At 35.4% G+C, this 21,682-nt stretch overlaps 3 protein-coding genes and 1 non-coding gene across 5 annotated transcripts in view; 1 reads left to right on the top strand and 3 right to left on the bottom strand.

The window, feature by feature from the left end:
* The window catches only part of LOC126693807 (protein ALP1-like), a 5,069-nt gene extending 331 nt beyond the window's left edge, over positions 1–4,738 (top strand). The window contains exons 1-5 of the mRNA XM_050389947.1: positions 1–13; positions 160–217; positions 3,049–3,752; positions 3,837–4,068; positions 4,148–4,738. The exon at positions 1–13 is cut by the window's left edge and continues 331 nt beyond it. Coding sequence (XP_050245904.1) covers positions 3,060–3,752; positions 3,837–4,068; positions 4,148–4,608 — 1,386 coding nt within the window. The 5' untranslated portion in view covers positions 1–13; positions 160–217; positions 3,049–3,059 and the 3' untranslated portion in view covers positions 4,609–4,738. The remainder of the gene's footprint in view (positions 14–159; positions 218–3,048; positions 3,753–3,836; positions 4,069–4,147) is intronic.
* Positions 1–7,197, bottom strand: part of LOC126691566 (uncharacterized) — an 8,526-nt gene extending 1,329 nt beyond the window's left edge. Inside the window, exons 1-3 of the mRNA XM_050386584.1 lie at positions 7,170–7,197; positions 6,977–7,025; positions 5,529–5,612 (exon numbers count right to left, since the gene is read on the bottom strand). Coding sequence (XP_050242541.1) covers positions 5,529–5,612; positions 6,977–7,025; positions 7,170–7,197 — 161 coding nt within the window. The remainder of the gene's footprint in view (positions 1–5,528; positions 5,613–6,976; positions 7,026–7,169) is intronic.
* Positions 1,159–1,302, bottom strand: LOC126693842 (small nucleolar RNA SNORA17). The gene has a single exon (XR_007645554.1). It is a non-coding gene; the product is annotated as a small nucleolar RNA SNORA17 (small nucleolar RNA).
* On the bottom strand, positions 6,703–20,089 carry LOC126693806 (protein SEMI-ROLLED LEAF 2). 2 transcript variants are annotated; one of them, XM_050389945.1, is made up of 20 exons: positions 19,895–20,088; positions 19,555–19,787; positions 18,943–19,017; positions 16,846–16,961; positions 16,564–16,678; positions 16,287–16,415; positions 14,691–14,738; positions 13,302–13,498; positions 13,003–13,199; positions 12,570–12,862; positions 11,795–11,944; positions 11,296–11,697; positions 10,646–10,795; positions 9,445–9,520; positions 8,914–9,041; positions 8,482–8,682; positions 8,239–8,379; positions 8,050–8,175; positions 7,707–7,943; positions 6,703–7,443 (listed from the first exon to the last, which is right to left on the bottom strand). In XM_050389945.1, the coding sequence occupies exons 2-20, from the start codon at positions 19,699–19,701 to the stop codon at positions 7,279–7,281; spliced, it is 3,093 nt and encodes a 1,030-aa protein (XP_050245902.1). In that variant the 5' UTR covers positions 19,702–19,787; positions 19,895–20,088; the 3' UTR covers positions 6,703–7,278. The 2 variants fall into 2 exon arrangements, with proteins under 2 accessions (XP_050245902.1, XP_050245903.1); XM_050389946.1 differs by lacking the exon at positions 8,482–8,682 and having other exon boundaries at positions 19,895–20,089.
* Positions 20,090–21,682: the final 1,593 nt, after the last annotated feature.

The raw sequence follows: 21,682 nt of genomic DNA, 5'->3' as shown, positions 1-21,682 counted from the left end.
CAACTTTCCGCGCGTAAGTCTCTCTTTTCTTTTGTCATCCGTTGGTCGTCTTCTTCCTCTTCTTCTTCTTCTTTCTTCGTCTTCTTCAACGGGCTTCCTCTGTAATTTTTTTTTTTTTTTTTTATTTGTCTAATCTGATCTGAGAAATACATTTTGCAGGTAGAGTTTTGATCAAAAAAACCCCAAGCAACACGGATCTGCTACCCAAAGCCACCAGGTACCAACATTGATCTGGAATTTTTTTTTTTTTTTTTACCAAGCTGAAAAAAAGAATTTTCAGATCTTGCATGCTTTGTTCTTGCTAAAGATATATTTGTTCTCTTGCCGGGTACTGAAAAAGCTTTATGGGTAGATGCTTCGTAATTTATTTATTTTTTATTTGTGTTTTTGTGGATGCTCTGTCTCATGCGATATCTGATTTGGGTATTTTATTAGTATGATTTGGGTATTTTAGAAATATAAAGAATGAGAAGGAAAGAAGAATTTTCAGAAGAAATATAAATATTTTTGATACTGGTTGATATGGTTCGGTGTGTATGTGACATTGTGGAATATTGGCTTTGTTGGTTTCTGCATGGTGAAGTGCTGATGGGGTGTTGATTGGAAATGGATGGTAGAGATGTTGTTGTTGCTGGATGCATAATATTTTTATTTATTAGTTATTAGCATGAACTGAAATTAGTTTTGTGTAAATTTTAGTTTTTGTTTTTATCCTTTTTGGGTCTAACTTGTGATTGGTTTTAAGGAATCTGTCTAATTTTGGTCCTTGAATTTAACATAAACTAGTAAGGTTTTTTACTAAATTTGATATTTCGTATTCATTAATGGCCGTATAGGAAAGGTAATGGAGCCAAGGAGGTTGTATAGAGTAATCACGAAGTAAAAGTCTATAATGGTGTGGACAAATATTACAAATTGTAATAAAATGATAAGAATTAACCTCTTGGACATTATTATAGCCTTGCACTAGTATTATTTCATAGTGCCTTGCAAACTAAAATGAAATAATTATAGTCAGTAACTTAAGACAACTCCCTTTTTTTGTTAGTAATTATAGATGGATGATGATGAAGAAGAGGACCCGCACACTGTGCAGCAGCTGGTCTAGCTGCTGCACCAGTGCAGTGTGCAGCCCAAGCTGCACACAGTGCAGCAGCCAGTGCAGCTTGGGCTGCTGCACTGGGTTGCACACAGTGCAGCAGCTAGACTAGCTGCTGCACCTCTGTGCAACCCAGTGCAGCAGCCCAAGCTGCACACAGTGCAGCAGCCAGTGCAGCTTGGGCTGCTGCACTGGGTTGCACACAGGTGCAGCAGCTAGTCTAGCTGCTGCACTGTGTGCAACCCAGTGCAGCAGCCCAAGCTGCACACAGTGCAGCAGCCAGTGCAGCTTGGGCTGCTGCACTGGGTTGCACACAGTGCAGCAGCTAGACTAGCTGCTGCACCTGTGTGCAACCCAGTGCAGCAGCCCAAGCTGCACTGGCTGCTGCACTGTGTGCAGCTTGGGCTGCTGCACTGGGTTGCACACAGTGCAGCAGCTAGACTAGCTGCTGCACCTGTGTGCAGCCCAGTGCAGCAGCCCAAGCTGCACTGGCTGCTGCACTGTGTGCAGCTTGGGCTGCACACTGCACTGGCAGCTAGTCCAAGCTGCAACATGGATGATTATAATTCTATTTTTTGCATTCTATTTTTTGCATTCCCGGCTGGAATTCTATTTTTTGCATTTCTTATGGTTGGTTAACTTTATAGATGGGTAAAAAGACTACTTCCAACTCTGAGGTAAAAAAGGCTAGAGCAGACTGGGATATTAATCCAACGTGGACAACTACCTTTTGTAACATTTGTGTGGAACAAATTCAAGCCGGGAATAGAACAAAAGGTGCTGGCTTTAGTCCCAAAGGTTGGGTCAATTTGGTGACCAAATTTTGTAATGAGACCGGTCTAAACTATGATAAGGACCAATTAAAAAGTAGGTGGGATGTATTGAAAGGTGACTGGAGAGTGTGGGAAAGATTGAAGAATCTTGACACAGGTTTAGGTTGGGATGCAGAGAAGGGAACGATTGCTGCTCCTGATGAATGGTGGGACCTAAAGTTGAAGGTGAGTTGAGTATTTTATTAATATGTAGTTAGTTGAAGATAGTTTTTTTTATATTATTGTTATATGAGTGAAATTACAATTACATATTGTAGGAATTACCCAAAGCCAAAAAGTTTCGAGAGAAAGGTCCACAGAATCTAGAACAACTTGATATAATGTTTAGAGATGTTGCAGCAACTGGGGTAGCTGCATGGACCCCTTCTTCAAATACACTCCCTCCAACAATGCCAGAAGAGGGTGCTGGTGATTCAGATGGTAGCTCCGAATTTAAGGATAACCAATGTGACATGAGTTTAGACATTGATAGTTTGCAGCAAGGACAAACTAGTCAATCACGTAGTTCAGGACAAAAGCGAACTAGTGTATCAATACCCTCACAGAAGAAAAAGAAGAAGATAGGAGGAGCTGCAATGTTGGACGATCGTATGTGTCAATTAATAACTGCATGTCAAAATAGGTCTGAAGGTACTTCTCGAGAGTCACCAAGTTCAGTTGATAATGTTATGACGATTGTGAGAGCACTTCCTGGAGTGGAAAGTTCGTTCGTGGTTCAAGCTTCCTATATCTTACTAAAAAAGTCACGTAGGGAGATGTTCCTAACTTTCAAGGACCCAGAGGTACAGCTAGAGTGGCTACAAGGAATGATTTATAACCAAAAGAAGTGAACAACTTTATGTTGTATTAACTTTAAACTAAGTTAGCTATGTTGTATTAACTATGTTGTATTAGCTATATTGTATTAACTTTAAACTAAGTTATGTGACATTTAGTATTAGCTTTGGACTAATATGTGTAATGTAAACACATTTGAAATTTTCATTACAATGTTATGTACTTGATATTTTAAATTGTCTTGGTATGTTTTGAATTGTCTTGATGTTCTGATTATTATGTTGATCTATATTAAAATAGTATTAGCAAGGGTTGACTATTTGTTATTTTGTTGTGTAGCTTAAACCAATATGGATGATTATAATGGTACTCATGAGAGTGGCCATTTTATGGAACTATTAATGGATGGAGATTACAGAAATTACTGTGATGATTTTGATGATGGTGATTATAACAATGTTGACAATAATGATAATGGTGATAACAATGATGATGATGATGGTGAGAGTAGTGACAGTGATGATGACAGTGATAGTGATTCTGATGATGATGATAGTAATGATGATTCTGATGAAGAGTTTTACCAGCTTGTGGCAGTTACTTGTGAAGCAGTTGTGACATATTTCAATAAGTACATTAATAAGACTCCTTGTTATGATTCTGAACAAACAGGGTGGGTTTGGGTGAGACGTTGTATGGAAGGTAATGAGAAATTGTGTTACAATATGTTTAGAATGAAAAAGGAGGTGTTTCATAATTTGTGTCAAGTTTTACAACATGATTATGGACTTGAACATACAAGGAATATAAGGTTAGAAGAGTCAGTGGCAATCTGTTTACTGATACTTGGTCATGGAACATGTAACCGAATGGTTCAAGAAATATTTCAGCATTCAGGTGAAACCATAAGTAGGCATTTTGAGAAGATGATAACTCTGTTGGGTGCTCGCTTTGCAGCTGCATATGTAAAGCCTTCGGATCCAACTTTTAGTGAAGTTCCAACCAAAATACAAGACCATCCAATTTATTGGCCACATTTCAAAGTATGTGTACTATTGTATATTTGAATAAGTACTATTGTATAATACAATACATGTGGAACTGAAAACTATTAATGTTTTTATTAGGATTGCATCGGTGCGATTGATGGCACACATGTGATGGCGGTTGTACCTACTGAGAAGTCCATTCCGTACTTTGGAAGAAAGGGATATCCAACCCAAAATGTGATGGCTGCATGTGACTTTGATATGTTATTCACATTTGTTTTGCCTGGATGGGAAGGTGCAGCACACGACACCTCTATTTTTCTTGATACTATTCGTAAACAAAGTAACAACTTTCCGCACCCACCACCAGGTTTGTGCCATGGTTAATCAATTCTTCATTATAATGACATATTGTGTGTGTGTTAATACAATTGAATTTTCTTTTCTAGGAAAATATTATGTAGTTGATTCTGGATACCCAATGATGAAAGGCTATTTGGCACCATACAAGGGGATATCATACCATCTTCAGGAATTTCGAAGGAGAGGTGGAAGCCCTAGAACTAGACATGAAAAATTTAATCATGCTCACTCATCTCTTCGATGTACGATTGAGCGCACTTTTGGTGTGTGGAAGAATAAATGGAGAATTATCAGAAACATGCCATCTTTTCCATTCCATATCCAAATACTTATTGTATCTGCTACTATGGCTCTTCATAATTTTGTTAGACTAAATGATAGGGATGATATGGGCTTTATAAACGCCACTCAAGATTCAATTTCTAGAAGAGAACATAATAGTGAAGCAGGTAGCAGTTATGAGCAGAATTCAGGAACTTTAACAGACCCTGCGATGGTGGTTCTTCGTGATTCCATTGCTAATTCCATTTGGGAGGATAATAATTAGTAGTTGTCTTTTTTTTTTTTTTTTTTTTTAATATTATGTAGTACAATTTAAACTTGGGTTATTGGTATGTATTTTATCATATTTTTTTACATTTTTATGTAGTACAATTTAATCTTGGATTATTGGTGTATATTTTATCTTTTTACATTTTTATTTTGTGCTTCATGATGATGAAAATTATTTAGATTTAATAATATTGATAAGAAGTCAATAATGGTAATAACAAATAATTATGACACTAAAAAAGAAAAATTACCTAAACATTATTAAAATAATACCAATTATATATATTATTATTATTTTTTTTAGTAAGTATATGAAATAGTTGATTTAAGTATGAAATAAACTCCTTATATATACATTGTCCTTTTTGGTAATTTACCCCTCAAACTGCAACTTTTATAGTGCTAGCCAAACACTCAGTTTTTTCAAAAAGCACTTTTTAACAGTTTTTACCAAACACTCAGCTTTTTGAAAAAGCACTTTTTCATTATGCACTTTTTGAAAACTCAACTTTTTAAAAAAGTTCAACTTTTGAAAGTCGAACCAAACTCACCCTTAGTAGAGTTTGAGAGAGAGAGAGAGAGAGAGAGAGAGAGAGAGAGAGAGAGAGAGAGAATGAGAGCTAAACCTTTTGTAATAAAACTTGAAATGTAAAAACCTTGTATTTATTAAGTTCAATTCTGCAACAGATGAAACATCATGGAGTCGCAACCATACAAACAAAAAAGACAAATCTTAATTGAGAAATTGGAACCCTACACTACCCAGGAATGGAATAAGATGATGTTTCTTATTATTATTACTATTAAAATTAAAATTGTTCAAACAGAGAGCATAAGCCATAAGAGTTACGATTATTCAAACAAACAGACCACACATAAAGATAAAAGAAGATATGGAAGAGAAAGAGAATTGACCAGCACACTACAGCACTTGGCGTTTCGGTGTTCCTGACTCCTGTTGATGATTCTTGAAGCTTCCTGAATTCGTTTCGATGACACCTTTACCAATATATATATATATATATATTTGGTCTTATAATTTAGTCTATACTTTCTTTTCTAGTTTCTACCGCCAAAAAGAAAAACTAGTATTTTGTAATTTGCAACTTGTAAACCTCTGGGCCTGGACCAGACCAGGACCTAGATCACATATCCGGTTTAGGTTTTTTTCTTTCTCTCTCTTTCTTCTTTTTTTTTTTTTTTTTTTTTTTTTTTTTTTTTTTTTTTTTTAGAGGCACTAGTTTTACTTTGAGCCCTACCTACTCTACATTTAATTTCATCTATGTGTTGAAAAACAGTTTAAAAAATAAAAAGAGCGGTGACAATTGGACATCAAATCCATTGGGTATGATCTCTCCACAGTCACTCCACTGGCTTGTGGTTTTTCTTCTTCTTCACCAAGGCAAGAATTAATTAAGGCAGTATCCATTCTTCTTTTGAGGTTGAGGCTCATTTTTATTATTATATTGGGTAAAATGCAAAATTAACCGTCTAAATTTCTTCAAATTTCATTTCAGTGCTCTAACTTTGCTTTGTTCATTTTAATTCTCTAACTTTCAAGTTTATTCAATTAAGGCTTTTCCATCAATTTTTGTTATATGTTGTGGTTATTTTTTCAATTTTATAAATATTTCTTCAAATTTTTTAAATTAAAAAAATTCAATTAATGATTGAAAAATATTTTCCTTTTTTTTTTCAAAAAATTTTAACAAAAGTTAACGAAAATGCCTTAATTGAATAAATCTGAAACTTAAAGGATTGAAATGAACAAAAGTAAAGTTAAAAAACTGAAATAAAATCTAAAGAAAGTTAGAGAGTCAATTTTGCATTTTAAAGCCTAGTATCTTCAAGCTGTTGGCCATATTTGGGCTTCCAGAAAGGAACTTGAACTTGTTTGGGCTTTACTAAACATGCTATAACCATCACCTTACAATCAACTCCAGCCCAGCAATCTGACGTTGTCGTTGTAGAGGAGCAACAGGCTCGCCCCTATCTTTCCCTACCTTTTATCACAATCTCTTTTTCTATTTTGCAATAATATGACATGAGCTAAAATAACAATCATAATGCAATATTTTATCCATTGCACTAGTTCAAAAAAATTGTAACAATAATAATAAAGAATCTTACAATCCAATTACAAAAAAATTTCTTCCCTTCTATATAGTAGTAGAATTGAAGCCAGAGTTTACTTTGAGAGATGGGTTTGATATCCCAAAAAAATTATACATATAAATTCTATAATCAAGCTAAACTCTAAGTACACCAAATTGATATGACTTTTTTAATTTTTACATTGTAGGCAAAGAATTCAACTTGTTGGAATGAGAAACTGTCAACCACAGCTTTGAAACTCATCATACCTAGGGAGGAGAAGAAGCAAGAAGAAGACCTCATCCTGAATCTGGACATCTATAAAAATAAAATGGATAGCAATTAAAGAATAGGATGTGAACAAGTAACAACCTCAGTAAATGCTAATTACAAACAGTGATTCTGCAATATACTAAGAAGCTATCACAGGCTGTAGAGTAAGAAGTGAGATGGACTGGATACCCATAGCTGGAATGGGAAGCCAAGCCATTGAGTTTAAGACAGAGCTCACTTGAGTATTGATGTTTTTCTCATCTAACCCACCAAAATGTGTCTTTACACTTCAAGACACTCAACAGCCAGCAGCTTTTAGAAAGTTATCAAATGGACTTGATGCCGGTAGTCTGAACAAGTGGGGATGATGCTGGTATTCTGCTGCACACAGCATCGGAACAGGACCAGGGTTTGGTTGGCCTGAATTGGCAACAAAGTTTTCGTCAAGGAAAGGATTGCCAACCTACATTTCATTTGAGTCCACAATGTTAGAAGCTTCACTTGTGTGAAGGCATTAGGCAATGTTTTAAGACCTTTAAGGCTTTAAGCCCAAACGTGCACCTTTTTAAGACTTCTAATATATTTGCATGCAAATGGGAAACAAGAAGAGTGCATATGCATACAACACAACCTAGTCCCAACTAGAGATGTATGTTGCACGGTCCAAATGGTTTATATATCATGCAAGTACGTGCTCAATTCAAGTTTACTAGAACAAGAAAGTACCCCATAATAACCCACATCAACCTGGGGATAGGATGACATCTTCTTCATCTCAGGCTCATGAATTTGTAAAGTAAAGTTCTTCCCACTTTCCTGTTTCTGTTGGATAATCATCACATTAGACATCTTCTGCTGCTTTCCCATGAGTAGTGCCTCACAGTGGTGGGCCATTTCCTTGTAAGGCACATCAGGCGCCGTTGAGACAGAAATCCTTCCAACTTGATGTGCCGTTTCCAAGACCTGTGCATATAAAGCACACTATTAAAAATTATGTTGTAAGAAACCAATTCTCAATCTGAATATCCCTTACATTGGTACTCTATAAAGCATGAAATGGCTAACATACTGATTCTAGAAATTGATTGACACTCAAAAGATAGGGAATTTCTGTCGCCAACTCTGAATTGTGTTTGGTTTGACTTTCAAATGAATCTGCCAACAAATCATCGTCCATTGAAAAAATTGGAGCAACCTGCAAGACAACAACAAAGTCATGCAAGTCCAAGCATTAATGGACATAACTTGAAGTCTTTACCTCCTTAACAGATTCACTATTCTTCCGATCAACCTGACATATTTTATGTGGACTACCCATGAACAACTGGCTTCCTAGTGGACACACATTCTCGGGTAAAAATTCATGGAGTAGCTGTTCCCTTATAGTGGACAACTCAGACTGCAAAAAATGCCAAAAATTATTATAATAGAATATAACAATATAAACAAGTTATACATTCAAGGCAGTCTAAGATGTGTAAAATTTATATAAACGCTTTACTTCTGATAAATTTTCCAAGCTCTTTACAATCTCAGAAGCTAAGGACTCCCTAGTTTGGTCTTCAGTGATATCTATTTCTGAAAGAGATTTCAAAGCTAAATTATCATCTTCTTCAGATCCATAAACGTTTGCAGGACGGTGAGATCCACTTTTAACAGCCTGTAGCTTACAATCTTCCACCAAACATAGGAATGGATCAACCTGAGTCCAGCATGATTAAAGGCAAACATTAAGAAATTTGACTTGAGAGGTGTTTAATCACCACAATCCATGTGCTTGATATTCATCACTTTAACAATTAGTCACATGAACAAGTTAAATGTATCTAGTCCTTGCTAAAAATATTGGAACTTTTAGGCCTGCTATTGCTAAGTAAATGAATAACAATGTTAACCAATGATTACAGCTTCACCAGCGATGACTCATACCTACCATTTTATCTGTAAGTGCTGTCTTGGCCCAATAAACAAGAGGAAGAATATTGTATGCTTTTGACGAAAAAAGAATCATTGAAGTTGCCAAGGTAAAGAGGGATCTGCGACATGAAGGTGGCAGTGACCCTGCAATAGAAGTGAGATATGGTTTTAGCTGAAGAGTTTAGATCCAATAAATGTAAGATCTCGCTTGTTCATTCTTTGCTTCATGAGTATGTGTGTAATTGACTAAAAAAAGTGAGAAATGAATAAACCACAAGCTAATTATACCCGAATCCAATCACTTCGTCAAAAGAGAATTAGAAAGTCCAATCAGTTCTTAACAGTTAAACATTCTAAAGCCTGTATATCTATGCCTACCAATGGCATTGTTGTAGCTTCTTACTCTACTCTCCCCATGTTATGCAACAAGTGCAAGCTGTAACTAGAACATGCAATACATGCTTGTCCACTGGTAGGATAGAAAATTCAAACCTAGTCCATCTAGACATATGGGATTGAAAGTAGAATAACAAATTCAAGAGCTGACCTCTTTCATTAAGAGAAATGTCTCGCAGTGTAAATGCTAACTGAAAACTTCGAACCAGAACCTCATTACTGGAATTCTGCAAGACATGATAAACCATAATAGAATGGAACAATAAAGCTCATTAAAACTTAATACATAATTAATGTAAAAAACACAGGAAGTTCCTTGCCAATGATCCTTCAGTCACTTTACACCTCCTATCATCTCTAGGGTAAAACCCCTCTAACCTCCCAACCCCTCCAAAAAAGAAAAAGAAACATTTTAATGTGGCAAAGAAAAACATAGGAGGTTCTTCCAAAGTCATTTCTGATAAGTAGAATATATGATTACTAATACTATTCTAATTTATGTGACTAGAACCCATCCAAAGAACTAGTTCTTTGTGTAAGTAACTATTTAAGGCTCAACGTATATGTATTTAGTAGTAATGTCCTCTATTTGCACCCCATGGAAACCTAGTAAGTTGCAGGCATCATTTGAAAGTTTAAATCGCAGTTCATCCAAATTGCTGTTAACATCATTTATGAAAGATGAAACAAGCTTTCTAGAAGAAACAAATAATAAATAAAGCCCAAGTAAGGTTTAGTAGAGAAATCCAAACTAATCGAGTATTTTGCTAAGTAAAAAAATAATAATAATAAAATTTCACACTCCAGAATCTTCACAAAATTCAAGTAAACGACCTGCCCTCTTTCAAAACTAATTGTAGATATGGAAAGCTTTACTATCATTCTTCTGGACTAACATACTCTAGAAAAGATTAAAGCCACTCTCACAAGTGTTTTGAGGTTCCTAGGCACAGTTGGAGTTTATGAAGACTAATTGGCCTGATTAATAAATTATGCTCCAAAAACATGGCGTTAATATCATATCTAAACAACCCAAAAGTGACATGAAAATACCCAAAACTTCTTCTTGAAATTACAAAATAGTGTTATGACCCAAATGCCCCTATAAAATTGATATCCTAGCTGTAGATATGCTTCAGATGGCTTCTTTGATTAACATGACAATAATTATTAGTATCCCCTGGTTCTGACTTCTGAGGGACATAGAAACGCATGAAGCACTTTCAAAAGTACAGCGCAAACATGCTAATAACAAGGATTATTATCAAAAGAAAAGGACCTGATCAAAAATAGCAGCATCAGTTTATATAGAAGAAAAGCTAAACTCTATTTAACATTATTTGAGCAATTACCTTGCCTCGAGAGAACAGAACTACAAGACTGTATGTGTGAGAAATTGCTTCATAGTTATCAGGAGAATTTGCAGGAGAGACGGACTGAGCCCAAATTGATGAAAGCAACAGAGTAATCTGGTGGCTGCTGAGCCTCAGGGAATTCACCTCCTGAAGTTTAATATTCATAAAAAAAACAGTCACATTGGATTTGATGGTACATCAAAGTAAGACCATTTTTTAACTACTGATAACTGACAGCATGAAATCTGACCTATAAATTACAGAGGGCCTTGATATAGATTAGGGCCAGCAATTTGTTGCATTCCTATCCAATCCCAGTAACCCTGATAGCAAATATATAAAGCCTAGGCCCCTATTCCAGCCAAACTTTTGGCTCTGAACTGATTCCTAGGCCAATAAATATATAACTTTAGATAGCAATTGAATCAGTGCTACAGATTTTAAATATAATGTATTTAAGGAGACTACCCTCTACTTCTATGTGCCCAGTGACATCCAACACCAACATAAAGTACAAGTCACCCTTAGGAGCAACAACTACACTATGTATGACTGGGTGGGGTAACCAGGGCATGCCTTAATGAGCAAGCCCCATGATGTAATGGATATGGATACCTGAGATGGTAAAGACATTTCCAAAAACTTACCATTTCTTTATTTGAATTGATCACAGCATTTCCATCGGTTGTCATAGATACAAGGGGGCTTTTCATACTATATACTCGACTGTAGGATGATTTCAATCTATTCAGCATATCATTATTCAGATTTCTTGGTTCCTCCTCACTAACACCATTTTCTTTGTTGTCCTGACAAACATTTTCCTTTGACAAAAACGTGTCCTTCCTTAGCTTCTCAAAAAGGGCAGCTGAAGAAGAAAAGACAGAGACGGTTCTTGAAAGTGTCCGTGGAATAGATGAGGATGGACGAGGGCAAACCGAAGATGGCACAAGAACAACAGAAAAGATTCGATGTGCACCAACTCGTGTTTCGTGGTCTGGATGGACCATAGCTGGGAGTAATTGGTGAAACAAAGCCTCAGGGAAAGCCTACAGAAAGAAAGAAATTTTAAATGCAGAATTATATCTAAAGCTAAAAAGTGGTTGAGGATGAAAAATCAATAGAAAAATAGGTGCTGCGCCTTGCCTTATTTTGATATGACAAATTGGGTAAGGAGGCTACAATTTGAGCAGTTCGGTAAACAGCTGAAATAGTAGTTCTGGCTATAACTGTAATAGTTGAGATGTTCTCCAACATCACAGCCATATTATCAAGAATTGGGCCTGCGTCACCAATCTGTGGGCCAATTGCAACTCAGTTTTATTTGAAAACTCAAATAATGACTAATGAGAGTCAATGTCAGGAATCCCCAACACAGGATATGTGTATAATACAATACATACATCGGGATATGTCAATTCTTGAAAATTTTAGGATGTGATATAGCCTGGATACTTCAATCAATTAACATATAAATCAACATTTTAAAGTAAATGTTATAGTATTTTATAGTATAAAAGATAAACACCAAATACTAACAGTGTAAAATATGACTAAAGAATAAATATATTAGTTTCATTGTATAAAAGATATCTCTAAATAATAAAAATAGGTAAGCAGCTATTAGTTTCATTGAAAAAAGTGAGCGAGAAAGAGGGAAAGGAAAAAAAGAAATAAATAAATAAATAAAGATGTATCCTATGGTATCCGAGAGTATCTGTATCAGCTTAAATTTAGATATGGTGCTAGTTTAAAGTATCCATGCTTTGAAGCAGTAGAATATGTAAAAATGAAAAATTACACAAGCTCATTAAGTATTTGAAAAGTGAATAAAAACCAATAACAAGCATCAAGAAGTAGTTCTAGACCATAAAATTTTGGATATTAAATTGATTTAGGAGCTTTGGAATATAATTACCACCTTATGTGATAACTGTACAAGGCAGTCATCCACCACTTCCCTAAGGCTTCTATTCCAATTTATGATGTCAGCTCCAAGATTCGCATCATCAAGTGAACAATGTATGCTCTTCCGCAAATGCCTCATGACATCACTTAATGCACCAATCATTGCTACAGAAGGGTTGACCTTTGCATCTTGAGCAAGGGAGGAGGTAACCTGAACAATGTCAAGCTGTATTTTGGGTTGTTTAAGGACATTTTTATGATCAAGATGCTTAATTAAAATGGAAAGCAAGAAATGTGTATTTTGCCCTGCAAGAGGTAAAGAAGAAAAATGCAGGAGCTGTTAATCATCAAAGTAAAACTGAAATTGAAGGGTAGGGCAACAGCATTAATGTTTAAAAACAACAGCAAAGAACCTCAAAATCCTAAATGAGTTGAGTTATAAATACCAGAATTATCCATTAAAAACTGCATATCCTTTAGGACTGGCAAGGCAAGACCATGTTCAGGAGACCATAAATTCTCACTGTCAAAGTAACGGAACAAAGATTCAAGAACACGCCGCATTGTTGTAGCCTCCTTGGCTAGCTTGGCCATGTTATGCAGGCAGACCCTGGACCAAAAGCAAGGATTCTTGGCATCTTCTCTGTGGAAGAAAACCAGGACAAGTCATTGACAGTTGAAGAATTAAAAACAAAAATCCTATGAAGCATTTGCAGTATTTGGTGCCGACAGATATTATACTGACATATGTATTTCGCTTTTTTCGTTCGCAATTGCTCTCCAAGAAGGAACCCTAATTGTGATATCTGGTGAATGAGAGACATGACCCTCATTTTTTAGGACTTCTTGCACCCAACGATTCTGGGGACCTTGCTTGTCATGGTCCATGTTCTCTGACTCTTTATTAGGACCTCCATAGTTTTCCAAGACCACTGAAACAACCTGTTTTGTTGAATATCAAAAGAACAAAAATGTCAAAAGACCACATAGGTTATCAAATAGCATTGTGTAATGAAATGGTAATGAACAGAAGCTGCTTCACTTGTACAAATTTACATGCAATGTCAATAAGATATAAAGAAATAGTGAGCTAAACTGTTCTAGACCCTCCAATATCAGTGACGCATCTATATTTTTCAACCTGTAAATCCGCAGCTAAATGATAAAGTATGCGACAGTTATTACTTATTAAAGTAATTGAGAAATTAGAGAACAATAAATTTAACAATCTTAATTGTGGTAGAATAATTCTTCCAGAATAATCACGGTTAAGTGTATACATAAAACCCAATAGAGTCCTATAGAAGCTGCAAATTTTTTTTATTGAGGATACAACAAACCACAATAGCTCAATAATTTCAGTATATAACAGGCTGATGCGGGAGATGAAAGAGAATTATTATTTAATATTATTTATGTTTGCAAGTCAATTGTATTTTTATGTTTTAGGTCCTAGTAGTTTATTGGGCTTTTAGTATTTTAATTTAGAACTAAGGTTATTTTTATAATAAGGCAATTAGGGTTTCCTAGCCAGCAAGGGTATTTTTGTAATAAGGCAATTAGGGTTTCCTAGCCAATTAGAACTAGGGTTTAGTAATCCTTTATAAGCAACCTATTGTACTCCTTGAGGAGATAGTTGATATTTTGATGAATGAAAACAATGGCCGTTTGGTCTTTCTTTGGTCTGGTGCTGACTCCAGGTCTACCCTAGGTGTTGACTCCTAGTGGTTTCCCCGCTTGGTGCTGACTCCAAGCAAGGCCTAGGTGCTGACTCCTAGGTCATATCTTTTATTTTTCCGTTATTTCAATTTTGTTCTGGTTGTCCTGCGTCACAGGCTACAAAACAGAACTAGGACACAAAGGCATAGATGTCAGGTAGAGGTTCATAAGATTTTTCCAAAGTTGAACTCTTATTTCAGACACAATTAAGTGCACCAGTCATGTAGCAGATTCCCAGTGAAAAATAGAATGATCGTGAGTGTATATGTATTCTATATGTATTCTACATTAAATGCTCTGCTGTGTATGCATGTCAAACACAGATTATATTTATAACCAAGAAGCTGCTCTGTGCTGTTCAAAAAAGAAGTAGATAAACTTGGATTAAGATTTGAATAAGTCTGAATCTCCTTACATTATCGAACTCGACTGAAATGTGAGAGTATTCACCCATAAACCAAACCTACAAAGAAAAATAGATAATCCAATCCCATTAAAATATGGTACGTGGGATGCTAACAAGGGAGAATACATTGCTTTATAAAGGGAAAAACAAAAATTAAAACAGAAGATATGGGTATTTCTGCAATGATTTCAACATACTCTTAAGGAAAATTACACAGGGATCCAATCTTTAGGCAAGAAGAAAACAAAGAAATGAAACATCAGTGAAGTCAATTCAATAATTATGATGAAACAAAGATACTGCAAAATTTTGGGACTAAGGTTTGGTTGTTGCATGATGAAACAAAGAGACATGAAAGAATTAATTTTGCATACGTCATGGCATAATAATGCTTTGCAAAAAAAAAATTGAGAATAAGCATGAGTTGAGCACAAGTGCACTCTTTCCCAACTTTGTAAGAAGAAAACAATGAAATGAAACATTTGTGAAATCAATTCAATAATTATGCCCTCTTTATTTTTCTTCTCCTAATTGGACTTATCAGAACACGTCAAGGCATATCCAGAAAGAAGATTGCAACCATCCAAACTTGTACCAAGCATAAGGCAAAATTATGATCATCCAGCAACCTTCTGTTCCTGCCTAAACCAAGGCCAGCTTTACACCAACTTGAACTCATGCCCCTATATTTTTGAGCCGTTGACCCATTCCATATGCAACATTCCCTAACACCTGGAGTCCATCAGGAGTGACATGTGCCATGATCCTCAAATTCCACCACCAGCCACAGCAGTGATAAGGTATCTGTAGTATGCCCAGTCACACATCTAACCAATTTTGAGATCCGTTCTCAAGGTATCACCCTAGATCCTCATATTTCAAGCAATGCAAAGAATGTTATCTTGAAAACAAAACTCAATGGCCAACCTTACAGGCTTACATCACAACTCACCTCTGCAGGGGTAGATCAATACTTGTATGCATATCCATAATGAACCCACTCTGCACTCAGAAAAATCCCAATGCAAGGGCTACCTATCTGATCTCCAAATTAGAGTGCTCCCCTAAAAACCAACTATTTGCTCTAACCAATCTCACCAAGACTAAGTGTTGACCAAGCACCTAACATTCCTTTACTAGGGTTAGCCTAAGTCAACAGAGGCTACCGTAGACATCCTTTTTGTCCAATCAAATAGTTAGGATTGATCACAAAATTTATATAATTGTTTTTTAAAAATTGAAGACGTTCATATTATTCTCCTAGCCTAGTCAAAGCTAGCTTTCAGGCCATGAACAACCATCACATCAAAACAACTTTGCACACAACAATAATTTGAATCCAAGCATCATTAGAAACGACATAAGTTCAGAATTACAGCCTTTTTTTGCTTAGACATTGATAAAATAGAAAATAAAAGTTCAAATCTTAGATCTTTGTTATTTGAAATTCTCTCCCACCCACCTTCAAATAATTTTTTTTTTTTTTAAAAGGTGTAAGATTCAAGATCTTGTATTTTTTTCCCCTCTGTTTCCTCAATGACCAAACAAAGGGTGATTTATAGCCGTGAGTCTAAAAGTACAATAGCAGCATGATGAATAAAGTACCATTGAAGAAAGGGCTTGGAGCCCAGCTGAACGTAGACTTTGTGCCCTTTCATCCTCCCCCACTTCTTGAGCTAATTGACACAGTTTTGGAATAAAGGCTTCTAAGTTAAACATATACATTCCATCACTCTGCCAAATTCAATACAATGAAATCAGTTTGAAGTTTCTGTAGGGAGAAAAAAGAAGAGCTGGAAATGAATTATAACTGAAGCTGAATATCCTGCATTTGAAGAATACATTTTAAAGATCATAACTAAGCACCACCCAGGGAACCGACCTGATTATTTACAAAGTCAAAAAGTGTTTGGCATCCTATAATTCGCATTTCATCTTGCCGTATTTGATCCAGCAGAGTGTGGATAATGCTTAGTAAGCTACTCGCAAACAGAGGCCTGTGAAATTGTCAACCTAGGGTTAGTAGACTTTTAAGGTGGTCTTGTAGCTTCCAAACGTTAAGACTTCAATTTATAAATTTCTTCCAACTAAAGCAGGCCAATATAACTTTCCTGTTTCAAAACACATAAACAAAAGTATAAGCATGGAAGAAGGATAAACTCACATTTGCTCCTTACAATAAATTAATAACTTCCTGTAAATGCACATGACAATTTTTGCAGATTGAAAATTCTCATTTCTCAATTCCTTGTAACACCTTTGCTCAAGAGACTTTGTAATCTGATCACCATAATTGCAACTTTCATCAAAAAAGCAGTAAATCTCAACTAATTGATAACATATGAGCTATTAATTAAAAAAGTAATCAGAACTATCTATACAATTGAAGTAATGCATAAACTATGAATCAGAACTTTCTTGCATATTGCTTACATATCTTCTAGATTAAATTTTGGAATATAATAACATGAAAAAACCTAACAATAAAGTTTTTTCAACTGGTAAGTAACTCATGCACTCAACGGGACTTGAACCAGGACCTCACCCACCAGATGTGCTAGTTGACCAGAGGCCATTGGCAATATGAAATTCCTCACACATTGGTCATGCACTCAATGGGACTTGAACCAAGACCTCACCCACCAGATGTGCCAGTTGACCAGAGGCCATTGGCAATATGAAATTCCTCACACATTGGTGCACTATATTGAATCACCAATGGCAACAATGGAGAGAATTAGGAGAATAATACGAGGATTTAACCAGTTGAATGGTCTCACAGTAAGGCAACATGAAGAAACTGATATGAAATAATTTCTACCAACCTTATACCAGATATCCAACTCATTATTAGTCTGGCCACATTTATCTCATTCTGATGTAACATGACCAAACTTTATAATGTCTTTTATCTACAAGGCTATAATCAATACCTGAAGTTCTCCCTTATTAGAATGGATAAGCCTTCTTGTTTGCAATTGGTTTCCTAACATGTTGTTAGAGACTTCAACAACTATCACATTCACTTCTAAGCAAATGCACCAGTAAACTGAAGCTGTCCTTTCCTGGCCACTTATGTGCCCGATGGGATCAAGTCAATACTTTGGTCTTAGACTTCGTTGTCAATCTATAGAGCTGTCACCACTCATATAGAAGAAATGCCACAATGCTTTGTTGTGGCAATTGGAGTTCCACTTTGACTACAAGCCAAGCCAGAAGCAACTCACTACTATTCTTGTCGGGATTGGATATAGGTGGGGAATCTATCGATCATAGTAGTTCACCAACCTCTCAGCCGATAGTGTTCCACTCTACTTATTATTACTCATTAGCGCCCTTCACTTCAACTAATACTACTTTACTTCTAGCTTACTCCCAAATCAAAGCTACTTGCATATAGAGCAAGGTACAAAAGCCCGTGCATGGTGATTCACAATTTACAGCCCCAGCACAGGTTTAAGTCATTTCTATCTTTGGCCAGGGATATCAAGTTAAGGAGGATGCCACCCCCTTGGGACTTCCACTAGTTATGGTGTTGAATCTTGTGCAAGTTAGGCTATGGTTGTAATGGTTGCAAAAGGAACATAGGTGCTTTTGGTGTGTACTCATAGCAAATCTTTTTTTTATGTTTCAACTCCACTCTTTCTTCTGCTTGGACACGTATCAGGTATGCATAATGCATGTTTATCGTCAATCAAACAACAACGTTATCATTAAAATGCAAGCTATCATGTGTTAATTGGCTTCTTGATGTAATTTGATCATATTGAAGGGATTTCACATAAATTTGGGTTTGGCTCAACCTTCCACAGTACAAAGTATCCAAAAATGATCCTGAATTATCAATAGCTCAGCCAAATATGGCCAATCCATGGTTAGTTTAATGCAGATTTAACCCATTTTGCACCATCAGTTTGTAGTCTAATGACCATAGACCGTACAATTCTATGAAGTTTGTTGAACACCAGGATCCTTGTTTTCAATTATCAAACATTTAATTCTTGCTTTTGAAAGGTCTGTGACTTATTTTTCATGTGGGTGAGGGAATGTCATTATCTTTCATGCTCAATTTCTTTAATATTTTTACCCTTCACCTTCAAACAAGCTTTACTTTCCAGAGAGTTTGTGTATGATGAAGTTCCCTGGAGAGTTACCTCTTCAACAACTATTAGATAATAACGCTAATTTGTACCTCCAGATTTTGACATGAGTGAATATCAACACGCTATTAGATATAACGCTTTGCACAAACCAGTTATACCTTTGGGATACGCAATGGATTTTTGGCAGCATATTCACAAAGCTTTCCTATTTTCCGGTCATTTGGTCCTTCCTCCTATCAAAATATAAGGAACAAATCTTAAAAATTTAACACAAGGAAAAGATTGAACAGTCAATTATGAAAGAGAAACAATACTGGTGCTGGCAACTTTAATTGAGGTACACGTGAAGCATGCTTATAAAGAGAAAGCTATTTTTTTTTTTTTGGTTTGGTTTTGATAATAACTACCAAAGTCCAATAGAAAGAGCAGAAAACACAGTGTAGATGGGAAACCCATTTTTCATTTCAGACGTATCTTTTTTCCCCCTTTGTTGGTGTAAGAATAGCATGTAAGAGCCAATATTGGTTATATTACGAGTATGATACAATAAATAGATCTCTAGTGTGTTATGTGTCATAGTAAAAAAGAAGATGAATGAATAGAGAGAGTAGTAGTGTACAAAAAACCTTACGATATAAACAGAGTATTTTATTTTATTTTATTTAATAATAAAAACAGAAAGAAGGAAATTGTAGATGTTTTGTTGAGGCATGATATATGATAAGTAGTAGCAGAGTAGTGTAAGAAAATTAAAGAAGAAGGAGAAAGACCTGAAAACGAGGGAAAATATCAGCGATAATCTTCTTGTACCTCTTGACAGGCTGTCTGGACCTAGCCCTCATGGCGGGGCAAAAGAAACAGAGACTACCGCATGCCGGCAATACTTGGCGGGATATCACACCCGAAACCACGCTCATTTTCGATTTGCTGCTTGTCTTGACTGACTCTCTCTCTCTCTCTCTCTCTCTCTCGAATCCAATCACCAATCACCACCCAGCCTAGCCTGTAATTGCAATTGTAATTGTAATTGTAATTGTAATTGATTCACATTCACATTCACATTGTGAGCTACAAAATTAATATAACAATTGGTTGTAAAATGGATTTTACCTCTCTCTCTCTGTCTCTCTGTGGAAGGGGTGGAAGGGGGCAGGACAGGGCAGAAGCTGGAATTCCGGCTAAGCCAGCCACCGTGTAAACAATATTATAGTATTGTTGTACCGGGATTCCAGCGTTTTCTACCGCTATAATTAATACATATGCTCTCTCTCTCTCTCTCTCTCTCTGATTTTTGTTTTTAAATTTTAAATTTATTTTATGAGAATGAGAATGAGAATAAAAATGATAAATGTGTGGGGAATGAAAGAATATATATAGTAAGTTTTAATAGTCCGGTTGGGTGGCCTGCCCTGCCAAATGAAATGTCCAAACGCGTTTATTACGGAGGGGAGGGGCATTCTATTCTATTTGTATTTGTATTTGTATTTGTATTTGTATTTCCAACTGTTCAAAGTTCAAACCCGTTAAATAGGATTTGTGGGACCCGCTATTACTTGGCACTTGACTTGGCACCGGAATAAACGAACGTGTCTTTAACTAAGACCGTCTGCTGTCTTCCACTCTCTTATTAATAACTATTTCTAACTAAACCCAACAGTATTATTATAATAATAATTTTAATTACAGAAATTTAATGTTTACAATATTTTTATAATAAATCTTAAGTGATAGATCGTTACTGATTGTTATTGTTCAGTTAAAAAAGTAATCTCAGTACTAAATTTAAATTTGAACCAATAACAACTAACCACTTGTGATTTATTGTGAAAATATTATAAAAATGTTATAGACATAACACTTCTTTTTTAATTATAGCCACCAAATGATCTGTTTATTTACCGTTCGGTCTCAATTTGAAAATATATATATGTTTTTTTTTATTATTATTATTACGTGAGAGAAAGAGAATGTTATTTTGTTGTATTCTCAAAATATTGAATGATTATTTTGTTTAATAGTTGAGTTTAAACTTTAAATTGAACTTGGTTTACTTGTTAAATAAAATATATATATATATATATATATATATATTTATTGTAATTTCTAAACTCATTTCATTGAGTACGTACTATCCTTAAAACCAAGAAATCTTGTTTCTAACCTACAGATAGGAGTGTATTTGGCCAGACCCTCTGGGGGTCAACCCAAGGTACAAACTTCCCTTCTCACTCTCTCATTCTATTTTCTTTTTATTTTTTTCAGATACGCCCAATTTGGCCATTTCTTGAGCTTATCCTGATGAGCTTTGCAGTGCTTGAAATTGCATATGAATTTTAGGCCTATTTGGTAAAAGATTTCTAATAATGTTGTTTAAATGTTGTGAAAATACAATGTAGGTGAAAAAGTATTGTGAAAATATGTGTTGTGATGTTTAAAGTTTAAATAACAAAAATTGTTATTTAAACATCAGTATCAAATGGGCCCTTAATTATCATCTCCCATGTTGTGACTAAATATTGCATTATTTTGCAATACAATTTCATTAAATCCCATATTTGCCACAAAGAACCATTAAAAGTTAGGACTTCAACTCTCTTTTATTTATTTATTTTATCTTTATTGATCAAGGTAGTCAATACCATACCGGTACGTATACCGGTATCGAAACATCAATGTTTCGTACCGGTTTAAATATCGGTCATACCAGCCATACCAAGCATACCGACCGGTACAGAAAAAAGTTTTTTTATTTTTATTTTAAGTTTTGTAAGTTTTGTAATTTTTGAATTTTTGTTAGGATAAAATGGTAACTTATTTGCATTAACTTATCTATATATATATATAAAACCGAAGCCTCTGCTAGCTCCACAATTTTCCACGTCAGCATTTTTTTTTTTT

Source organism: Quercus robur, chromosome 7 (genome assembly GCF_932294415.1).
Source record: "Quercus robur chromosome 7, dhQueRobu3.1, whole genome shotgun sequence".
In the NCBI taxonomy this organism is placed as follows: Eukaryota; Viridiplantae; Streptophyta; class Magnoliopsida; order Fagales; family Fagaceae; genus Quercus; species Quercus robur.
This window is presented reverse-complemented; position numbering and strand designations above follow the sequence as displayed.

What these genes read in the sequence shown, in the direction of transcription:
- LOC126693806 (XM_050389945.1), bottom strand. Translation starts at nt 19,701, where the DNA reads ATGAGCGTGGTTTCGGGTGTGATATCCCGCCAAGTATTGCCGGCATGC. An exon ending in TCCAAGCCCTTTCTTCAATG is followed by an intron (nt 14,739 to 16,286) that starts GTACTTTATTCA and finishes TTTTCTTTGTAG; the next exon opens with GTTTGGTTTATGGGTGAATA. An exon ending in TTTCAGTCGAGTTCGATAAT is followed by an intron (nt 13,499 to 14,690) that starts GTAAGGAGATTC and finishes TCAACAAAACAG; the next exon opens with GTTGTTTCAGTGGTCTTGGA.